Source organism: Platalea leucorodia, assembly GCF_965183815.1.
Source record: "Platalea leucorodia genome assembly, chromosome: 4".
Taxonomy (NCBI): domain Eukaryota; kingdom Metazoa; phylum Chordata; class Aves; order Pelecaniformes; family Threskiornithidae; genus Platalea; species Platalea leucorodia.
The window spans coordinates 65,687,377-65,706,601 of NC_138826.1; the positions used below are offsets into that span (position 1 = coordinate 65,687,377).

Here is a 19,225-nt window from a genome sequence, read left to right on the forward strand (position 1 = left end):
CTGATTTATTTTTTTTTTTAAACCTTTATCTTTTAAGTAGGTTAAGGCCAAGCAATTAAATGTTAATGACTAAGAGCCACAGAAAAACTCAAATCCTGAAAACCTCAAATTTTAGTTCTTTCAAATCTTTTCACATTATCTTCACTGTTAAATCCTTCATGACAATACTGGGGGAAAAACGGCTTGCACCAGTACGTTCTATAATTATATGCTATTGCACTACAATAACTTGAAGAGAACCTGTGTAACATACCATTCTTGGAGTTCATGCATGTGAAGGAAACGATTCCGATATTCTCTTGGCAGTTCAAATTGGGAAGGTATGGGAAACATTGATTCATAAAAGTCCCTAAGCACCGCTTTAACTGTCTGAGCATCCTTATGATTATGATCAATATTGTCATTTAGGCACACAAATTTTCTAGAAAACAAGAACTCTTTGTTAGAATATTTCCTTTAATAATACAGCAAAGGTATTGGCAAACCAAGAACACAAACAGAATCCTTTTAAACAAAATTGATACAGTATCGTTTTAAAACCAAACTGATATATTTGATACTGGTAATCAGTTTCCTTATTGCTGCATTATTTTAAATTAATTTGATTTTAATTCTAAGAGCACCAAGGCTGACAGCAAGTCAAAACCTCTCAGGAATCAAATGACAAATCACATTTCTCTCCCTTCTATTTGTATAATGCTGCCATCTAATGGACCCTAGTATGCATCATCCCAGAGCCCACCACTGGATACAGACAGCAGGTTACAAGGCCAGCATTATGATTTGGGTAAGGGTTTTTACAGTTTTAAATAAATTATCATGAGTACAGTATCTTAAATAACAAAATGAAGTCTACTGTAGGAGGTAAACATACTAAATTATTAATATTTTACTGTGTATGCTGCACTCTTCAGAGAAAGTCAACATAAAAACCTACAGAAGATTGTACAAGAGAAGGCAAAGATTGGTCCCCAGGCTTTGAGTTACTGAGAACACTGTATAAAGTGGGCACGACATGACTTGAATCACAGACCCAAAGATGAACTTGTATGATCAGCTGAAATACAAACAACAACAACCTGGATAGAATTCATATGGAAACCACTGTGACCAAATAAGCATGCTCCCAATAATGCCTCTTGCAGAGAGTTATTTTTCATATAAGAAACACACAGCTATCTAAGTTACTGCAAATTATTGAAAATAAAGCAGCAGCTAGCGTGCTAGACTGCTATGTATCCTTGGCCACTCTGACCTGGTGCTTGACAACAAAAATTCCCTTTCCCACATATGGGCACCGTTATGTGCTTTATTTATATTGTGAGATACAAGACCCTTACATTTTCCCCAGAGGAAGAAATCACATCTGGTGACATATGTGTTGCAATTGCTAACCTTTGTAAATAAGTAGTTCTGGTCAGCTGTATTCTCTTAGTATGGTGTGTTCTTTCAAAGAGCAAAGTTCAGACTTCCTGCATGAAGCTGGAAATAAGCAGAACTCTAGAGCACGTGAATTAGCCTACACAGGGCATTACCACTTTTTTTCAGTCTGTACCAAATCTGGCATAATCAGTAACCTTGCTCTAGAGAATTAGTGCAGGGGACAAACAGCCACTTGAATTGCTACATCTGAGAAGAACAAAATACACCTTTCCTCTTCAAAGATGAGCAGGCTATGTCTACACTATCAAGTAATACTATGCAAAGCAGCTGGTTATGGCAATCATATGTCTACACTATAAGTATTTTGGGAGTTCACTCTGGACTATCCCTGACCTTGTCCCTTGGACTGGCAGCTCATTAGCCCTGGGAATGCAGTAGCTGCACTCCTGGAATGTATATCCCTGTTTAGCTTCATCTGAAAGGGATGCAGTTTACAGACCGAGAGGCTGCTACACAGAGCAAACCAAAGCACAGTAAGTGGGAGCGATGAGGATATTAACCTTAAAGTTTCTCACTTTAAGACAGCTGGCTATTAAATTATCTCACCATGTCTTGTTGAACCCCAGTCTTATGCAATGGGCTCAGGACTACAGTTAAACGCTTCTATGAAGCAGGTTCAGACTTGACTATCAAATACAGCATCCCTTGCTGTGCAAGGTGGTTGCTCTGAAATGTATCCCAGGACATTTATCTCACAGTCACTTCAGGAGCCTAATTCAGCACTACAGAGCCTACTCTCAGATTTGGGTATCTAAGCCTTTCACCACTGCAGAGTGGAGAAACAGAGGACTACCTTACAGCTTTGGATGGTTTCTCACCAAGTATTAAAAAAAAAAAAATCAGTACCACTGCATAGTGGATATGCAAAACTGATTTTGTAACAAAATAATCCACACCTAAGTTTTATTCTAAAATTGCTACATCAAGCAGATCAAAATCCTCTTCCTTTAAAATAAAACTACCTGCAATATAAACTGTATGCCCTCTGGAATGGCAGAAATGAAAGCCTCAAAAATAGCTGAAGTTTATATACAAATTTTCAAAGGCTTTAGGTATATAAAAATGTAACAGAAATTAATGAGATAACTCCTAGCATAACAGAGAGGAAGTCACTGGGCTTCAGTTAAATAGAAAAAATTAGAATACTTTTGGTTAAAATTGGTCTTGCCAACACACAGCATAGAAATACATTGCAATTATTTTTTTTCAACACAGAAACAATTTAAACAGTTGAAGTAAAAAATTAAAACCACCTCAAAACTTCATACAAATCAAGAAACAGGATACCTGGGATTTTTTCGTATGTCATCCAACTGACCAACTACATGAGAAACATTTGTGCGAATCATTTTGAAGGCAATTTCCTCTTCTCCCATGATTTCAAACCTTATTGTTAAAAAAAAATATATATACATTAACAGAACAACCTAAAGTCAACCTAAAGGTTCAATAAATATTAATTTAATATTTTATTTAATATCTTATTTCTAATCTGACTGTCCAACCTTCATTAGAATTTATAATTTGATTTCTATTGGTATACTTACATTTTTCAGCTAATGTTCTTGTACAGAACCACTTCCCTGTAGATTTATTAGTAGCCACCCATAAACTGAAGAACTGAATTCTAATACAAATTATGTAAACTACAAGTTTTGGCATAAGAGTAACAATTAATCTGAAAGTAGACATAACGCTTACTATGCTTTTTTTTTTTTAAAACACACAAAATTTACAATTGTAATTTATAATTACACTTCAGACATGAGAAAACATGTTCTTATTATCCAATCACCAATCCCAGAAAAATCTTACAATAAAATTACAGAAGAGTATGTAAAACTACAGCCTTAAATACAAATAAAACCTTCCTTACCCACCTAATCAATAACTTGCAGACAAAACAAGTATATGAAATGCAGAAGTATATAATTTCTGAAGGTTATCTTGAGTTTAAAAGGGGGTCAAATGCTCTTTCAACAGTCTTACTAGAGGTACCACACTTAGATTTTTCACCTTTCTTATCTTGATACAAGACCCTGCCTGCTCCTTGAAGTCTCACCTGAGAACGTACTCCATTTATTAAGCTCACAAAATTAATAATACAGTTATTCAATATTGAAGTTCAACAGAAAAAAAGAGCAGCTTGTCTCTTAAACTGACTACTAATGTATTTATGTCATTAATAATACTAATGTATTTATGTCATTATGCACAGCAAATCTTTGCCTCCACCCCAACATTTTTCAATCTCATTTGTTGTGTTAGCTTTTCAGTTTTAGCATAAACTGTCCTGGGAAGAGAATTATTTATAAAGCTTACTGCACAACTTGAGGTGCTATGGATTAATGTATAATAAATGTCCAAAAGCTGCCCTAAGCAGCATCTGTAACCTTTCATTCTACAGTTTTATTTGACTTTGTAGCCACTCCCGGGGCAACTGCATGCTTCAGAGAGTCCTCATCACTTTCCCCTACCCAGCACCACTGGTGAGGCAATGAACAGGAGACAAGGCTATAAGCTCCATGCCAGCAAACAGCCTCATAGGCATGCAATTGGTTTGCAGGTTTCAGAGAAGAAAGATCTGAGAGAACCTGATCTCAGGCAGATCTACGCAAATACAATTCTTCAAACAAACCCACAGTCATGATCGTGGTTTGTCCTGCTGTTTCCAAAGGGGAAACCCTTTTCTTGTCCCATTCCCTCCCTGCCTGTGACTCCTCCTCCTTGCAGGAAAACCACAAGGTAGTTCGGGCTAAAATGCTTTTTTCTTTTCTTTTTTTATGCTTCAGCAAAAGAAAGGATGAAGCAGATTTACAACTGCTAGGTACAGGACAGGCTCTTTCCTCCTTTTTATGCTACTTTAACCGCCCTCACTCACTACATATAGTCAATTTATATAGCCATCTAGAGTTACTCTGGCTTACTGTTGTACAACACAAATTATGATCTGGTCCAAGATGACCAAAGTAGCATGGAGATATTTAGTCTACTAAATAAACTATGAAAAAAATCACATCATTCTGCACAATGAAACATACATAAGTAGATATCAGTATGTTTCTTCAGTTCCACTGTTAAAATAAATTGAGCTAAGATTTGTTAACATACACATACAATCTTTGGTCACGTATGTATTTATACCCTTTCTTATTGCTTTAGAAAACCTAGCATGGCTTTTCACAGGACTGTAACAGCATACCTGTATTTGTTTTTGTCCTTGTATGCCTTACGAATTCTGTCAGTCACAGGTTTGCAATTAGTCACTAGGTTTTTTGTTACTGGAGGCTGGAAGAAAACATTGTTTAGATTATAGGTTACTGAAAATTACAGAGCCTGTTATAAAGATGCACTTTGCAGAAAACTTATATTACAGCTAGAAAGGCCTGCATACACTTTACTCTCCTAGAATGAAAAGCAATAGTTTCTTGATCAGCTGTTGAGGGGAAAAACAAACAAACAAAAAGATACTGGTGCATAACATCACAATTTCCTATGCATAAAAATATTATATGAAAAACACAGATTATTTTTGGCAAAAACATTGCAACTTCTAGATTTCATCCTCAATAAAATATTTAGAAATTGTAGCTCATTCGGCAGGTGTCTTTGACGTTCCTCTGGTAGAGGCTACCAGTAACACTGGCCAGGCAAACTCTGCAGAACAGCTGATACACATCAGGCCTTATTTCTATCACAAGCTGTGTTGAAACAATTCCGGGAAATAAAATCTCTTTTCTCAAGGGATATTTCTATGGTAGTAGACTCATTCCAAGAAATTTAGCTGTTGCAGACAACAGAAGTAAAAATAAATTAGGCCTCTGTGCTAAACACAAACACTATTTTGTCACTATTTGAACTGACTGATAACATTAGTACATTAGGTATTACTGCTTAGATTAGTAAAATTTTACTAATTCTCCAAAAATATTAAAGTAATTTGACGTTGTTCCCAACCACTGCGACTTCTTATTTTCAACCCCATCTTAAAACATATTCATGGCAGCCATCCTTTATTACTACTCTTCAAAGTTTTTACTTCACATAATTTTGCAAACTGAGTTGAGAGTCATAAGGAGGCAAAATGAAGTAAGGCTATACTAGATGTACTCAGACTGTGCAGGAATTCTCAAATCCACACTTCATTTCTTCAAATCAGGCTGACAGAATGGCTTTATATAGAACTTTGCTGGAATTCAGACTTAGGGGAAAGTATTTTTAAAACCTTGTAACATAACCTGATAAGAATACAAGGCAGGATAGGTGTCCAGAGGGGAGGAAAAAAAAAAAAAAAGAAAAAAAAAAAAAGAAAAAATAGCCAATGTCCATACATATTTATCTACATACACATTGTAGATATCTGTACTATGGTTTGCATGTGTTGGGCATCAATAATGGTCTTCTGCTACCCAACAGTTCATGATCTGTACTCATTGAAATTATTTTTGCTTTGATACAGTATTGGTTTGAAGCTGTAAAACACCAGGCCATCAATTTAGCAAAGTACACGCACACATTTTTTTTCAAATGCATAGGTTGATGCAGGAATTAAATTCTTATTGTAAAAGAAATTTAGGTATTAGTATCAGATCTAAAGATTCTAGATTCCTAAATTCCAGCAGATTTTAATGAGAATTTAACCACTAAAATCGGAATTAAGGACTTAAATCCTTAAGGAACATCTAGTCCTAAGACCTCAGTTTTCACAGAATCACAGAATGGTTGAGGTTGGAAGGGACCTCAGGAGTATATCTGGTCCAACCCCCTACTCATGCAGGGCCACCTAGTGCCAGTTGCCCAGGACTATTTCCAGATGGCTTTTGAATATCTCCAAGGATGGAGACTGCCCACAAATGGGCAACTTGCACCAGTGCTTGGTCACCCTCACAGTAAAAGAGAATTTCCTGATGGTCAGAGAGACCCTGCTGTGTTTTCAGTTTGTGCCCATCACCTCTTGTCCTGTCACTGGGCACCACTGAGAAGAGCCTGGCTCCATCTTCGTTGTGCCCACCCTTCAGATATTTATATTTGTTAATGAGATCCCCCCCCTTGAGCCTTCTCTTCTCCAGGCTGAACAGTCCCAGCTCTCTCAGCCTTTCCTCGTAAGAGAAATGCTCCTGTCCCTTAATCACCTTTGTGGTCCTTCGTTGGGCTCCATCCAGGATGTCCATGTGTCCCTTGTACTGAGGAGCCTGGAACTGGACACAGCACTCCAGGTGTGGCCTCACCAGTGCTGAGCAGAAGGGAAGGGTCACCTCCCCTGACCTGCTGGCAACTCTGTGTCTAATGCAGCCCAGGATACCACCTCTTTGCAGCAATTGCACACTGCTGGCTCATGTTCAACTTGGTGTCCGCCAGGACCCCCAGGTCCTTTTCTGCCAAGCTGCTTACCAGCTGGGTAGCCCCCAGCATAATACTGGTGCATGGGGTTGTTCCTCCCCAGGTGCAGGACTTTGCAATTCTCCTTGCTGAACTTCATAAGGCTCCTGTCAGCCCATCTTTGGAAGTTAAAAGGACTTAGTCTGAAGCCTTCAAATTAGGAAGAATTGTTCTAAAGATGTCCATCTGATGGTTTGGTGGGGTTTTGGGTTTTGTTTTGGTTTTAAATACACAGGTTATAATTCATATAAAGACTTATCAGAAAGTTCCAGTCAGAGAGGTATTGGGCTTATTGTCTTTTTGGTTCACAACAGTGAATTTTCCTGGCAAGGATGGACTTTTTAAATCCCATACATAATAACATTCTAAAGCTCAGCTTTTCTCTGTTTTTGAAGGAAATTAATGGTTTTACAAGTTAGGAAGTAGCTTGTAAAATTTTCACTTTAAAACACTTCATGTGCACACAATTAGAAATTTTTGAAAAATACCTTCCTTCTAGAAATCACACCAGCTTTTCAACCACAGTAAATACATGCTCGGGAAAGAAACCAAGCATCTTTTAAGACCAATGTTTCTTACCAGATTGGGATCATAATATGCTTCCTGAGTTGGTGGAATGACATGGATCTGAGTGATGTTGGCAGGAAGAGCTTTAGAGCAATTTATTAGCATTTGTTCTAGTCCCGTCAAATCCTAATAGAGAAGAAAAAAAAAAAAAAAAAAGATAATCCTGTTTTCTCACTGACATAGTTCTAAAAATCCAGGGTGCACAGACATATTTAATGTTACCTACATAACAAATTTCCATGCTACTGTTGGAAAAAGACGACCTAATATTCAGCAGATCCCAATTCAGTAACTGCTATAGTCAGTGGGACTCCCTATGCACCTAAGGTAAAGCAAATGCTCAGTGCATAGTTGAACTGAGAGCAGATAAAGCATGACTTAATGTCATTTTCATTTAAAAATGAAAAACACACCTTTACTGATGATGTCAGGACAGAATTCCCAAACCAGCAGTGGCTTATTAAACCCCAAATCAAGCAAACAAACAGAAAAGTGAACTGAAAGGACAGGATGAAGTTTTTCTGCCTAAGGTATAAGTCAGGAACATACTAAAGCAGGGCTGTGTTCCAGCTATGCCAGTGGTTTTATGTGCTGTTTCAAGAACAAATTTACTGGCATAAGTCCTACAAAGACCATGTCTCTTTGTTTATCAGGGTCCCAGAAAAATGGAAATGTGAATCTTTGTATATGGCCATAGTATTGACTAGTACAACTTCTTTGATACCCTTTTTCTCACTTCTTTCTTTAGGCCACAAATTCCTCAGGACAAGGACTGTCTTATACTATGTGCAAAAACAAGAGTAAGCACAGCAGGATCCAACTCTTCACAGTGGCTTTTACCAGTGAACATCTTTTCTGACAAACTCACACTAACTGCTTTCTTGAACTCAGACACCAGTGATCCATTCTTCTGATGCTGCTAGAACTCAATTTAATTGTTGACTCCATATAACAATGATAAAGTAGAACATATTCTCCATGTAAAATTTAAGAATTGCCAAGTGTTACAGATGCTGTAAGCAAGGATAAATAAAGATTTGACTCATTTTAACAGTTTTGGACTTTAAAACTGAAGTTACTCTAAAACTTATTGGTAAGGAAAGAGTACCTGCAAACTTAATGGTAGTTCATGGATTCTTGTGGCCAATGTGCGAATCTCTCGGTCAGACAAAATGCCCGACTGGTCTGTATCAACCTCATCGAAGATCTGAGAAATGTTCAGTGGCTGGACTGCACTCATAAGATAGTAGAAATATGAAAAAGCAAACTGCATATCTTCTGAGTGCCGCACTTTGTGAAATGATGTCTTGTCAAACTCCTCAGGAAACCTATGTAAGAATGTAAACTAATTTAGTACTCCAGTTTCTTGAAGTGAAACATTCCTTAACTAAAAACAAATTCTTATCTAAAATTTTAAAGGGTACTCAAAAGTCTCCTTATTTTAGCACAACTATCACGTTGCAATAGATTCCCTATTTCCCTTTTAAAAATGTAATTTTAATGAGTAGCCATCAGCACATTGGAAATAGCTATAGCAAAGCATCAATAGAAAGGCAGAATTACATAGAGGTTTACATTACTTTAAAGATATACTTACATATCCTGTAGCTCTTGCATAACAGTGCGGTCAATCATGTGAGGCATATGAGCAGGGACCTTCCGAGATGTAAATCCAAATTTGCTGTTTAAAAGTTTATTTACATATCGAAGGGAATCAGCAAATGTATCTTTCAGCTGCCTTCCAAAATGTTTACCATCAGTGAAGTATGACATTTGTTTCAGTAATGACTCTTCTTCCTAAACAGCAGGACAGGCATAAATCAAGGCTACATTACCGAAAAAGACCAAAAACATTAAACACATAGAAAAAATTACATTTCAGCCAGATGCTAACTCTTTCCAATATCTGAAAATGGGAAGAGAAGTTTTGAATATTTTTCTCCATATTCCTTAGTTCTCTATCTAAAAAGAAAAGATAAAAAGGTAACCTTTTCCTTAAAATTTTCATGCTTTGAGGAAAAGCAGTCTACAAAAAACCTCCTTAATATCTGTGCTCTGACACCCCCCCCCCCCACACACACACTAAAGTCCCCGTTTGCTATCAGATTTATTTGCAATATTGCCTCTTTTTTGCTGATTATTCATCTATATTTGATAAACTGAAATCCTATGAATATAAAGATTCCTCATGCAAAATGCAATCTCAAATGAACAGAAAGAGGTAGTCTTTCAAAAACATAGCCCCTTTGCTATTTGGAGTAGTGCAAAGCAGTTGCTACCAACTGAAGCACTGTCTCTATCTTCTAGAGGTTTTCAAAACTGCCAAAATGCTTTTGCTGGAAGCAGAGGAAGCTTCCTACATGTTTTCTTGACATGGTCTGGATATTCAGTTTTGTTGGTAGACTTTCAATTTAACTTTTAGAACTGAAGTACTTAACCATTATACATATTTTTTATATTCTTTTAAAAAACTGGATCCATACTTGCATAAATGCAATCAAAACAAAATTTAAGCTTTCTGTTGTAGTGCTATGTCTGAACAACAGCCCTGTGCCAACATACAATGACTAAAAGCAAATCTGAGAAAAAAAAAAAAACGGCAGTAGAAAGGGAACGGAACAGAAATGGCTATTCAGCTTTTGCCACCTAGCTAAGAGAGGCCCAGGTCGTAAACAAATTGGATTTTATGTGAAAAGTCAAAAGGAGCTTTCAAAAAAATCTCAGTATTTGCCTCAAAGGCAAGACACATACCAAATTTATAGATTGTATTAACAGTATTCCACTAAATGCAGAAAGACGTGACTATGCCAACAAGCAATGACTTTAAGATACTCACATCAAGAAGGTCCTGGAAATACTTCTTTTTCTCCCATGGCAAAAAGCCTTGGTAACTTTCAGCATAAGACTGTAGCTTTCTTCCCACTAGCCCCTCCCTTACATTTATATCCACCTGCACAGGCCCTTTTCCTCCTTCCATTCCCTGTGCGTCTTCTCCAGTATCTAAATTCCCAGTATGTTTTGATTTCTGGGTTTCCCTTAATATGAGTGCATTCAGCACTTTTTCTCGAGTTTCATTTTTATTTCCCATGCTCTGGGCTGGAAGTGTGGATTTAGGCTTTCCTTTATAAATAGTTTTATTTGTGTTAATTGTCACAACAGTCCCCTTTGTTCCTGTAAGCCTTGAAGGAACTTCATTTGCTTTTATTGGTTTTATTTTGCCATCATTTACATCCTTATGAGGCTTCTGCCAGCTAGTACGGTTTTTCTGATCTTCTGAACGATTATGTATGCCCTTCTTTTCCAGGTCTATAATACTCTTTACTGTAGTTAAGAACCGGAAAGGTCTCAGGAGAGCAGCCTTGGATAGGTTAAACCCTTTCTGAGTTATATCACCATTTAGTAGTTTTAAGTCCAGGTTCTGCAGCGCTAGCTGAACATCTTCAGGAAGGAGAGACACGTTTACTGATGGTATTATCACCTCTTCATGTAGACTCTCTTTTGTGCCATTTCGATGTCTCCTGACTCTTGGAAAGCGTTTCTCTTCAGGAATATCCTCAAATATCATTTCAGCTTCTGGTATTGAAGTTATAGTTTTAAAATCAGAGTTGGATTTTTGCATGGAAGTTGTGTTCAGTTTTGGTTCCTCTCTCGTATCAGCTTCAACAGCTATCTGCATTTTAAACTCTTCATCATTTTTATTTAGAAACGTAAGGTTAAAATAGATCACAGTTGCATTCATGCCACTATGCATTATGAGGTGGATAGTCTTCCATTTGTTAGCAACTGAAGCATGTCGGATAATTGGATTATCACTATAGGAACCCTCAATTCCTTTCTTGGCTATTTCACTGAAGCTGAAGTAGGGCAGACATTCACCTTTGGGAATAACATAGTAGGTCTGATTAAGCTGAAGCGTCACCTTGTACATGTCTTCAAAGTGATCTGGAAAAAAAACAAGAAACAAAACAGATTTCTGTCAATTTGAAGTGTGACACTTATCTTTCAGTCATTTTAATTGTAATATGCTCAGCTAGATTCACTATATCAGCAGGGAGACAGCTTTGTGACAGAACACTTATTGTAGCTTCCAGTTTCTTGCTCACCTATCTTTAATAATTAGTAACTAGAACATACTCAGATGTATAAAGCTGCCAGACATTCCCACGGTAATTCTAAAAGCCAGTGTAATTTATCACTCTTTCAGTCTCTACCTGAAGAACCTAAGTGGCTCATTATCACATGTCACTTAAAATTATGCATCAGTCATAAGTAACATGCCCATAATACATTTTTGCCACCTTTCAGTAGATTAATGTTACAACGGTTGGATTTCACTAATACACTGCATCTTGATTTGATACTTCCAAAATCGGATAGGCTGAATTGAACTTCTCCCTCCCACAGCAGAAGACAAATATCTGTCAACTTTCACACGAACAAAACTGCATTGCCACAACATAATTGCCAGTCACGCATTTGTCTGAGCTAAGATGCAGGAGAGCCTCTATTCTTCCAAACAGGCCAAATTCTTCCATTTCTGTTCCCCTGCCTATAGCAGACAGCACTCTCAATCACTTCATTCACTCTTTCTAGTCTTTCATATCAAAATAAACTTCAGACAACTTCACAGGTGACTGAAAGTAGCCTTTGGCAAGAGCCCAGAGCCAGGGTTGAACTCACACTGTCAGAATCAGATTGTTCTTTAATTTCTTAACCACTGTGAGCACCATCAAGTCAGCTGTCCTTACTTGGGTAAAGACCGTTTGCATAGCTGAAATGTAATTTTTCCATTTAAAATGTAAGCCTCTTGGGGCAAGGAGTTTGATGCTTGTTGCTCCATAAAGTATCAAGTACCCCACCCATGCTTGGTCAATAATGGTTTTATTAAATAAAGTAGCATATAATACTGATTCAGGTTTGGATTAGTGAACACAAGAAGTGTCTGACTTTCTTCTTCAGCTGCTAGCAGCTCTTTTCCATGACTCCTGTACAGGGCATCTTAGCCCAATTTGAGAGTAATGACAAACCAAAAAGGTCAGGCAATTCAAGAGAATCCCTTCAGAAAGTTTATCAGCCATGTATTTTGCATACCTTGGCCACAGTCACCAGCATCGAATCCACAGGAGAGGACATTGCAGGCCTGATCACAGAATTTGTCTGCTAGCCAGGAATTAGCACAGCCTTGGTTACAGTACGAAACACCACTTATTCCTGCACCAAATTGCCATGGTGGTCCATTCCCGATACCTCCAACTGCACCGCCACCAGCAACATAGCGACTACCCCCACTGTTACCTACAGGGAGAGAAAAGAAAAACAAAAAACCCTAGTCATTTAAAACCCTTATTTCTGAGGAAAGCTACATTTTATGCCACAGTGTTAAAGCCAGACTGAAGAGTCAACAATCTTATTTATTACTGGGGGAATTAAAACGGGGTAAATGCTAGCCAGACCTCTGTGAGTTAGTGTAAAATCTATAGTGTGCACAATCTCACTGTAGAAGTTTAGGAACCAACTTAAAATTGCAACAAAAACTCCCACATATTTTGTCGTAACTTCAAAAAGGCAGGCAGAAAACTGATTTACTTCTTCTCATGCTTGCAGTCTTGACTTTACAGCTCCCTAGAGTGGTATCACTTCCTCAATCCAGAAGTACCACTTCATTTTCCAACCCTGCATTCCTGAAAATTCAATCTAGGAACTAATGGTGCAGCTTCATAGTCCTGTTATTATTTGAATTCTGAGTCCAAATAGTATATAATTGTTTAAATATATATATAATATATATATATATAAAAAATACAACAATATATAGTAATAATAATATGCATTTCAAAAACACCTTTCTTTCAGCTAGTCAAATTTGGTACCCAAAGATTTTCCTATGCCCTACTATTTGCTGTCATTTTCCATAGAAATTTGCTGTTTGCAAGAAATAAGGTTTTCATCTGTAAGCCAACTTTTTTTAATTATCAAAGGAGGCAAAATTTGTAGACAGGAGAATGACAAGTTACAGAATTATTCTTATAAGAAAAAACAAACAGTTCACTTTTTATAATTTAACATTGCTGTCTTACCAATGCAATCACCTCCGTCCCAGTCACACGCTGAGTTATTACAGGCTTTATCACAGTAACCATCTTTAATCCATGAGCCAGGACATCCCTCAGCACAGTTTGGCACAGGCCAAGTCAAGTAAACCTGGAACAACATTACAGTCTGAGACAAGGACTAGCAAACAGAAGTCAACTGAGCTTGTTTCTTGGAATAGAGAGACTTAAAATAATGCCTCCCCATGTATAGTGCCTTAAGTATTCACAAAGCTTTACAAACAGCGTTTAAACTCTATCATCTGTGAAATAAATGTTACCCCTTTCGAACAGAAGGAAGAACTGAAGAATTCCCAAGGCCATACAGCAAGGCAGCAATGGCCAGAAACAGAAAGTAGGATCCCAAATCCACTTCCACACACCATATTCCAATGAAAATTAATATTTTATCTTTTATCAAATAATAAGAAGGAACTTAAACTCTGAAATAGCTCTGCGGTTCACTTGTTCTTCTGACTCAAAATGTTTCTTCATTACTAACCAGTCATGAGACAAGCAGCACATGTTGAACATAATCCCTGAAGCATCTGATCCTCTGACTTAAATAATTCTAAGAATTGCCGAGATAAAAAAAAGTGTGGGGGTGTGTATATTTTCAACTGGGGAGGCATTAAAAACCACACACGTTTTCCTTTAGGCCTTACTGTTTCAAGATTTTAGCAGCACATTTCCTACTGAAACACTTACTGATCAGGTTATCACAAACAACATTGCACCTAAGCTGACTTTATCATAACTGAGAAGAATCACTGAACAATAGAAAGTCACTAACAATATGACTTTGCAATTATATGCCTACATCCTTAAAGATTTAAAACAACTAAAAGCCTCCTAATGTCCTCAAGTACTGAAACAGTAATTTTAGGGTAGCTTAAACTAATTTTGTACAACACTTCTGCGTGTGTACACAGCTGCCTGCGTGAAGTGTTTAATTCAATGGCTTCTAGCATCTTGTATACTTACTACTTTAATATAAATAACAAATATACATCTTAATTTTTTCCCCTCCATGTCACTCTTGCAGATCAAGCTCATGGATGAAAACTCTGCCGGCAACCAGAGTCTTTATGCATGTCTATTGCTAATATTTCCTCAGCCTGCTTTCCTTGCTTTACCCCAAGTTGTTGATAATAGGTCTGTTGAAAAATTAAATTACTTGATGTTCATGAACATGCAACAATATATCTTTTAGTAAATAATTATATATACGACTATATATAGATTGGGATAGATTGGGCAAAGATATTATGGGTGTCTGGAACAGAGGCAATTAGTGATAAATTTAAATATTAGACCAGTTTGATGTCACCTGACCTCGATGTTCCCATGGAAGAATTAATTTCTGTTTTGTTTTGAACTTTTCCCACAAAACAAAAAGAATTTACAAGGGAAGGAAGACTGACAGCTGCCAAACACTGCATCAGTCTTACCAGTGCTCCAACAGAAAGTGGGAGAATTAGAGAACGACACTGATAAACTAAAGCATGAAGCCTGACAGAGGAACCATTATACCACCAGAAATCTGTGAGTGAACATGAAAAAAAGTAATTCTGCAACCCAAACATCAACACAGCACACATACAAAAAAAGACAGAGCCCTTCCCACCCTGCACCTTTGCTAACAATTGTGCAGTTAAGAATAATGAACCTTTAGAGGTAGAAGGGGGAGCGGGAAGCAAAGGGAAATCCTCTTATACTTGCTCTCCCTTTCAAAGTAGTATTTCTTTGATTTTTATTGTATTAGCATAAAAAAGTTTTACATCTACTTCTGGTAAAAAATCCTTTCATAATGGCTTACCTTTTGACCTTTTGAGTGACTGTAAAAATCATCAGGCCAAACATCTTTCCCAAACATAACATCATCATTGAGATAGATAAACTTCTGAGAGAGGCCACTGATACGATGAATGTGACTTTCAATAGCTGGTGAACTGAAGGTAGGCAAGTGACTCACATTCTGAAATATTTCCTAAAACGAAAAAGCCCCAACAACCCAAAAAAGTTTCAGAAGGCAAAAATAAATTAAAAAAAAAAAAAAACCACAACCCAAACCACAAAAGATATATTTGATATATTTGATATTTATCTAGTAAAAAAAAAAAAGTTTTCTCAAGAACAAGGAGAGATACAAGAGACAGAAAAAGTAAAATATTTTAGCAAAAAAGAAAAACTTTGCTATCTCATTTTCCCCACACAAAACTATTTTCAAGTCTGCTGCTTACATCAGAAACTGCACCTGGTTCAATGCAAAGACAGAAACTCGTCTTCCACTGGGTAGTGGGTCAGGCCCAGCATACACATATTTATACTTATGTAGTACAGGCTGCACAAACTTTCAAGCAAGTTGAACCTGTTCCAGCATTCAAGAAGTCAGGATTCTTCCATCTCTTTCAAGTAACTTCACAAGTAGACAGCAACAGAAGTTGAATTAGTACCTTGTTACCACTTTGGTAGCCCAGGGCTCTTATGGCATGTTCAGATACCAAAATTACTCCTGAATTCATAATAAAAAGTTACTAGAGTACTTTTGTTTTACTTATTCAGGAAGTTTGAAGGATTCGCTTTCTCTTTTTAAGTAAGTTTCTTAGAATGCATCTGATCCCACTTTTTTTACAGCAATCATCTTAGTCCCACTAATTGTAATACATCCTGTCTCAACACAAGCTTATTAGGTTATTACTGGCCCTGAGAGAGCGTTTATGGATTCAGATTACATTTTCCTCTCCCCAGGTCTTTTATAAATAGACTTTATAAGGAAATTAGACATGGGTATACGTTACCTGAAGCCTCGGTATTTGGAAAAGTGGACTAAATTAAGGCTTGATATATACATAGTTATCTGCTTAGCCAAAATTCAAAGACATATTGGGGTTTAACAAAACCGTGGATGAGACAGGAAAGAGGTGGTGACTTCTACCTTCCAAATAAATGCAGCCCTTAGCTGAAAGGGGATAACTGCATTTCAAAACAAACACATAATCTTTACCAGTTGCACTTTCATGCTGCTATTTTTTTTGTTTGGTTTTTGTTTGTTTGGGTTTTACCTGATGTGTCACTATGGTTATCCGAGGATTATCCAGGTTAAGCCAAGAAGGAATCTGCCCATTAGTGACAATGAAAATATGTCGTACCCAAGGGGCATGCCTCTCTATTGATCGTAATGAGTATCTCAGCTCTTCGTTATCTTCAAAACGGCTGGCAGAAATATCTTCATCCTGTTTAGACTATAAAAAGAAAAAACCCTTTCTTAGATTTTAAATAGAACATCCAAGTTCTGATCCAGCTAGGTAACAGCAGTGTACTTTGGCATATGGGTGCATAAGCATTTGAGGACTTTCAAACATGAAAACATTCAAAAATAAAAAGTACCATTTTTCTTCTAAAGTATCATATTCTTGTGAATTATCAAGGTGAACAATGCAATCTTCTGACATCAATGGCTGACCACCTGGTATCATTAGGATGTCTGCTGACCACACTGCAAGATGACAGTGCCTTGTGTCATCCCGGCTCTTAAAGAAAGAACTCCAGACAAAAAAAAAAAAAAAAAAAAAACAAAAAAAACAAAAAAAAAAAAAAAAAAAAAAAACAAACAACACCACGCCCTCCTGTTTTTCTGGATTATTAGTCTCAATTATTTCCTGATCTTGATCAAAAGCCAAGTTGCATTTCAAATCGGTAATATCACCTTTCAGAAATCCAGTTGTAAGAGGCTGGGCCCTTCCAAGTACATTGCATCATAAGCTGTATATAAATGTCACCGATTATAGATACACTGGAAGTGTCATGATGTAGCAGCTCTTCAATTATCCCCTGCTCTTTCATTTTAAAGAATTTAAGCGGGAGAAAATTAACAAAACTAAGCCTAATATTCACTATCAAATAGCTAAATGTTTCCATATGTTTTTGTTAAAAAGACAACAACATTTTAATTAGAAGCTTTTCAGGTAAGTAACAAAATTAGGTTACATGACACTGTAACATATGTTTCTTTTCCCATTTATGAGAATTTAATGACCTCTTCTAAAAACAACAATTAAGGCTGCCTAAAAGGAACATTTCTAAAAAGAAGTACGCCCAACTGAAACACGAAACTCAAGAAAAATATGCATGTTTAACAATTACTGCAGATTCTACACACTATAAGTAAGTCTCCTTCTTTTCTAATATGAACAGTAATGCAGCTTACACATTCTCAAAAACATAACAACTGAAAACATTTCAGCAACACCAGCATCCATTGGCTAGGTATCCATTTACAAAATAATGCATAATTTCAATACAGGGAAGGATAAAGTTTGAGTTCAGGGTTTGTATTAACAAGGAAAAGTTCTCCAAAAGCCAGGTTCACAGGATACAAAGACAGACTGCAAGTTTTACTGGAGAGGGCACATTTTCTTTACCCATGCCACTTGACATTTACGGCAAAATGAAATTCTAGCAGGATAAAAAACCCAAGATTTTAGAAGATCTTATCTTGAAACAGACACCTTGTTATTTTACTTCCTTTTGCTAAATAAAACATCCTTGCTTGTATCAAAGGCATTCAAAGTAAACCTCCTTTCCTTACAGACATCTGTATTTCAGGTCTTCAAAATTTTTGGAAGAGAAGTAATTAGCATTTGCTCAGCATATATGATGCTGCAAAGCAAAAAATGCCTAAGAGACATATCAGGAAGGAGATAATCATGTTTGTTAATAAAGCCCTCTGTCTCCCCCACACAAGAAGCTTGCTTACCTGCCAGTCAGAATCAGTTAAGACTTTCAGGACTTGACTGCACACAACTTTATCAGAACATGTGCAGAGGGCAAAATTATTCGCTTAGTGGAGAACATGAAAATTTCAATTAAACGTCACTCTGTTTGATCCTTCTTCCTCCTTGATTTCAGAATTTGACAGTGTTCTTGTGATGTTTTCTTACAACATAATAAATACTGGATTCTTAACACTTTCAAGCTTCTGGAAGAAATCCCACGTTCCTTGTCATTGACCAGTTAGCCTCTACTTGCGCTTTTTAAATACTACAACCTTTACGTGCTGTAACAGAATTTACCTACCTGACTGACAGAGCTGAGATCCCATAGTAAATAAGCAGGATTAAGTGTCAGTTCTTTTCCATCTATAGTCATGTTCTTCTTTGCCTGCTTGCTCAGTTCTTGGAAACCCTTAGGGTTATTCAGTTGCAAGAGAGCCACGCTGGCTTCTGAATAGAGCTGCAACTATACAAGCAGAGAAAATAATTTCTGGCATGCACCCACAGCAGCACTCTTCTTTTGCCAATTCCATCTTTTTGTGGTATTTTTCTTACTAGAGTTACTAATAAGAACGACTGGTAAACACTGTTTTTAAAGAACTACAATTTTGTAAGAACACAAAAAGGGGAAGTAAAATGAGAAATGAAAAACATTTAAAGATGCAGAACATTTCTAGATGCTTAATTTTCACTTTCCAAAGAAAATTTCTCTTTACACAATGACCCAGCAACAGTAAAGCTGTCGATGTCATAAATATTTCTGGAGTAGGTGAACAGTAAGTCCCCATCCATTCCCTCCCACCCCCAATAACAAAGTTCATATTTTATTATAACTTTATTATATGACCGAAAAAAATCGTAGGTTTTTTTCCATCTTAATCAACCAATGCTCTTCTCAGAAAATTAAGGCCACCAATTCATCGTTGCTGTCAGAAGCGTGAAATTTTCAGAATGGTTTACAGATCAACCTAC

At 36.9% G+C, this 19,225-nt stretch overlaps 1 protein-coding gene across 11 annotated transcripts in view; it reads right to left on the bottom strand.

Moving 5' to 3' along the window:
* Nucleotides 1–19,225, bottom strand: part of GNPTAB (N-acetylglucosamine-1-phosphate transferase subunits alpha and beta) — a 45,633-nt gene that overhangs the window by 3,629 nt on the left and 22,779 nt on the right. For 7 of the 11 annotated variants that reach the window (XM_082310300.1, XM_082310297.1, XM_082310301.1 and 4 more), the window contains 12 exons: nt 18,558–18,719; nt 16,544–16,723; nt 15,298–15,468; nt 13,467–13,590; nt 12,481–12,684; nt 10,226–11,331; nt 8,987–9,186; nt 8,498–8,717; nt 7,402–7,515; nt 4,646–4,731; nt 2,731–2,829; nt 254–421 (listed from right to left, as the gene is read on the bottom strand). In XM_082310300.1, the coding sequence (XP_082166426.1) occupies nt 254–421; nt 2,731–2,829; nt 4,646–4,731; nt 7,402–7,515; nt 8,498–8,717; nt 8,987–9,186; nt 10,226–11,331; nt 12,481–12,684; nt 13,467–13,590; nt 15,298–15,468; nt 16,544–16,723; nt 18,558–18,719 (2,834 nt within the window). Of the gene's footprint in view, nt 1–253; nt 422–1,395; nt 1,483–2,730; nt 2,830–4,645; nt 4,732–6,503; nt 6,942–7,401; nt 7,516–8,497; nt 8,718–8,986; nt 9,187–10,225; nt 11,332–12,480; nt 12,685–13,466; nt 13,591–15,297; nt 15,469–16,543; nt 16,724–18,557; nt 18,720–19,225 lie in introns of those variants that run through there. The other 4 variants (XR_014228023.1, XM_082310302.1, XM_082310298.1 and 1 more) reach the window with 4 other exon arrangements.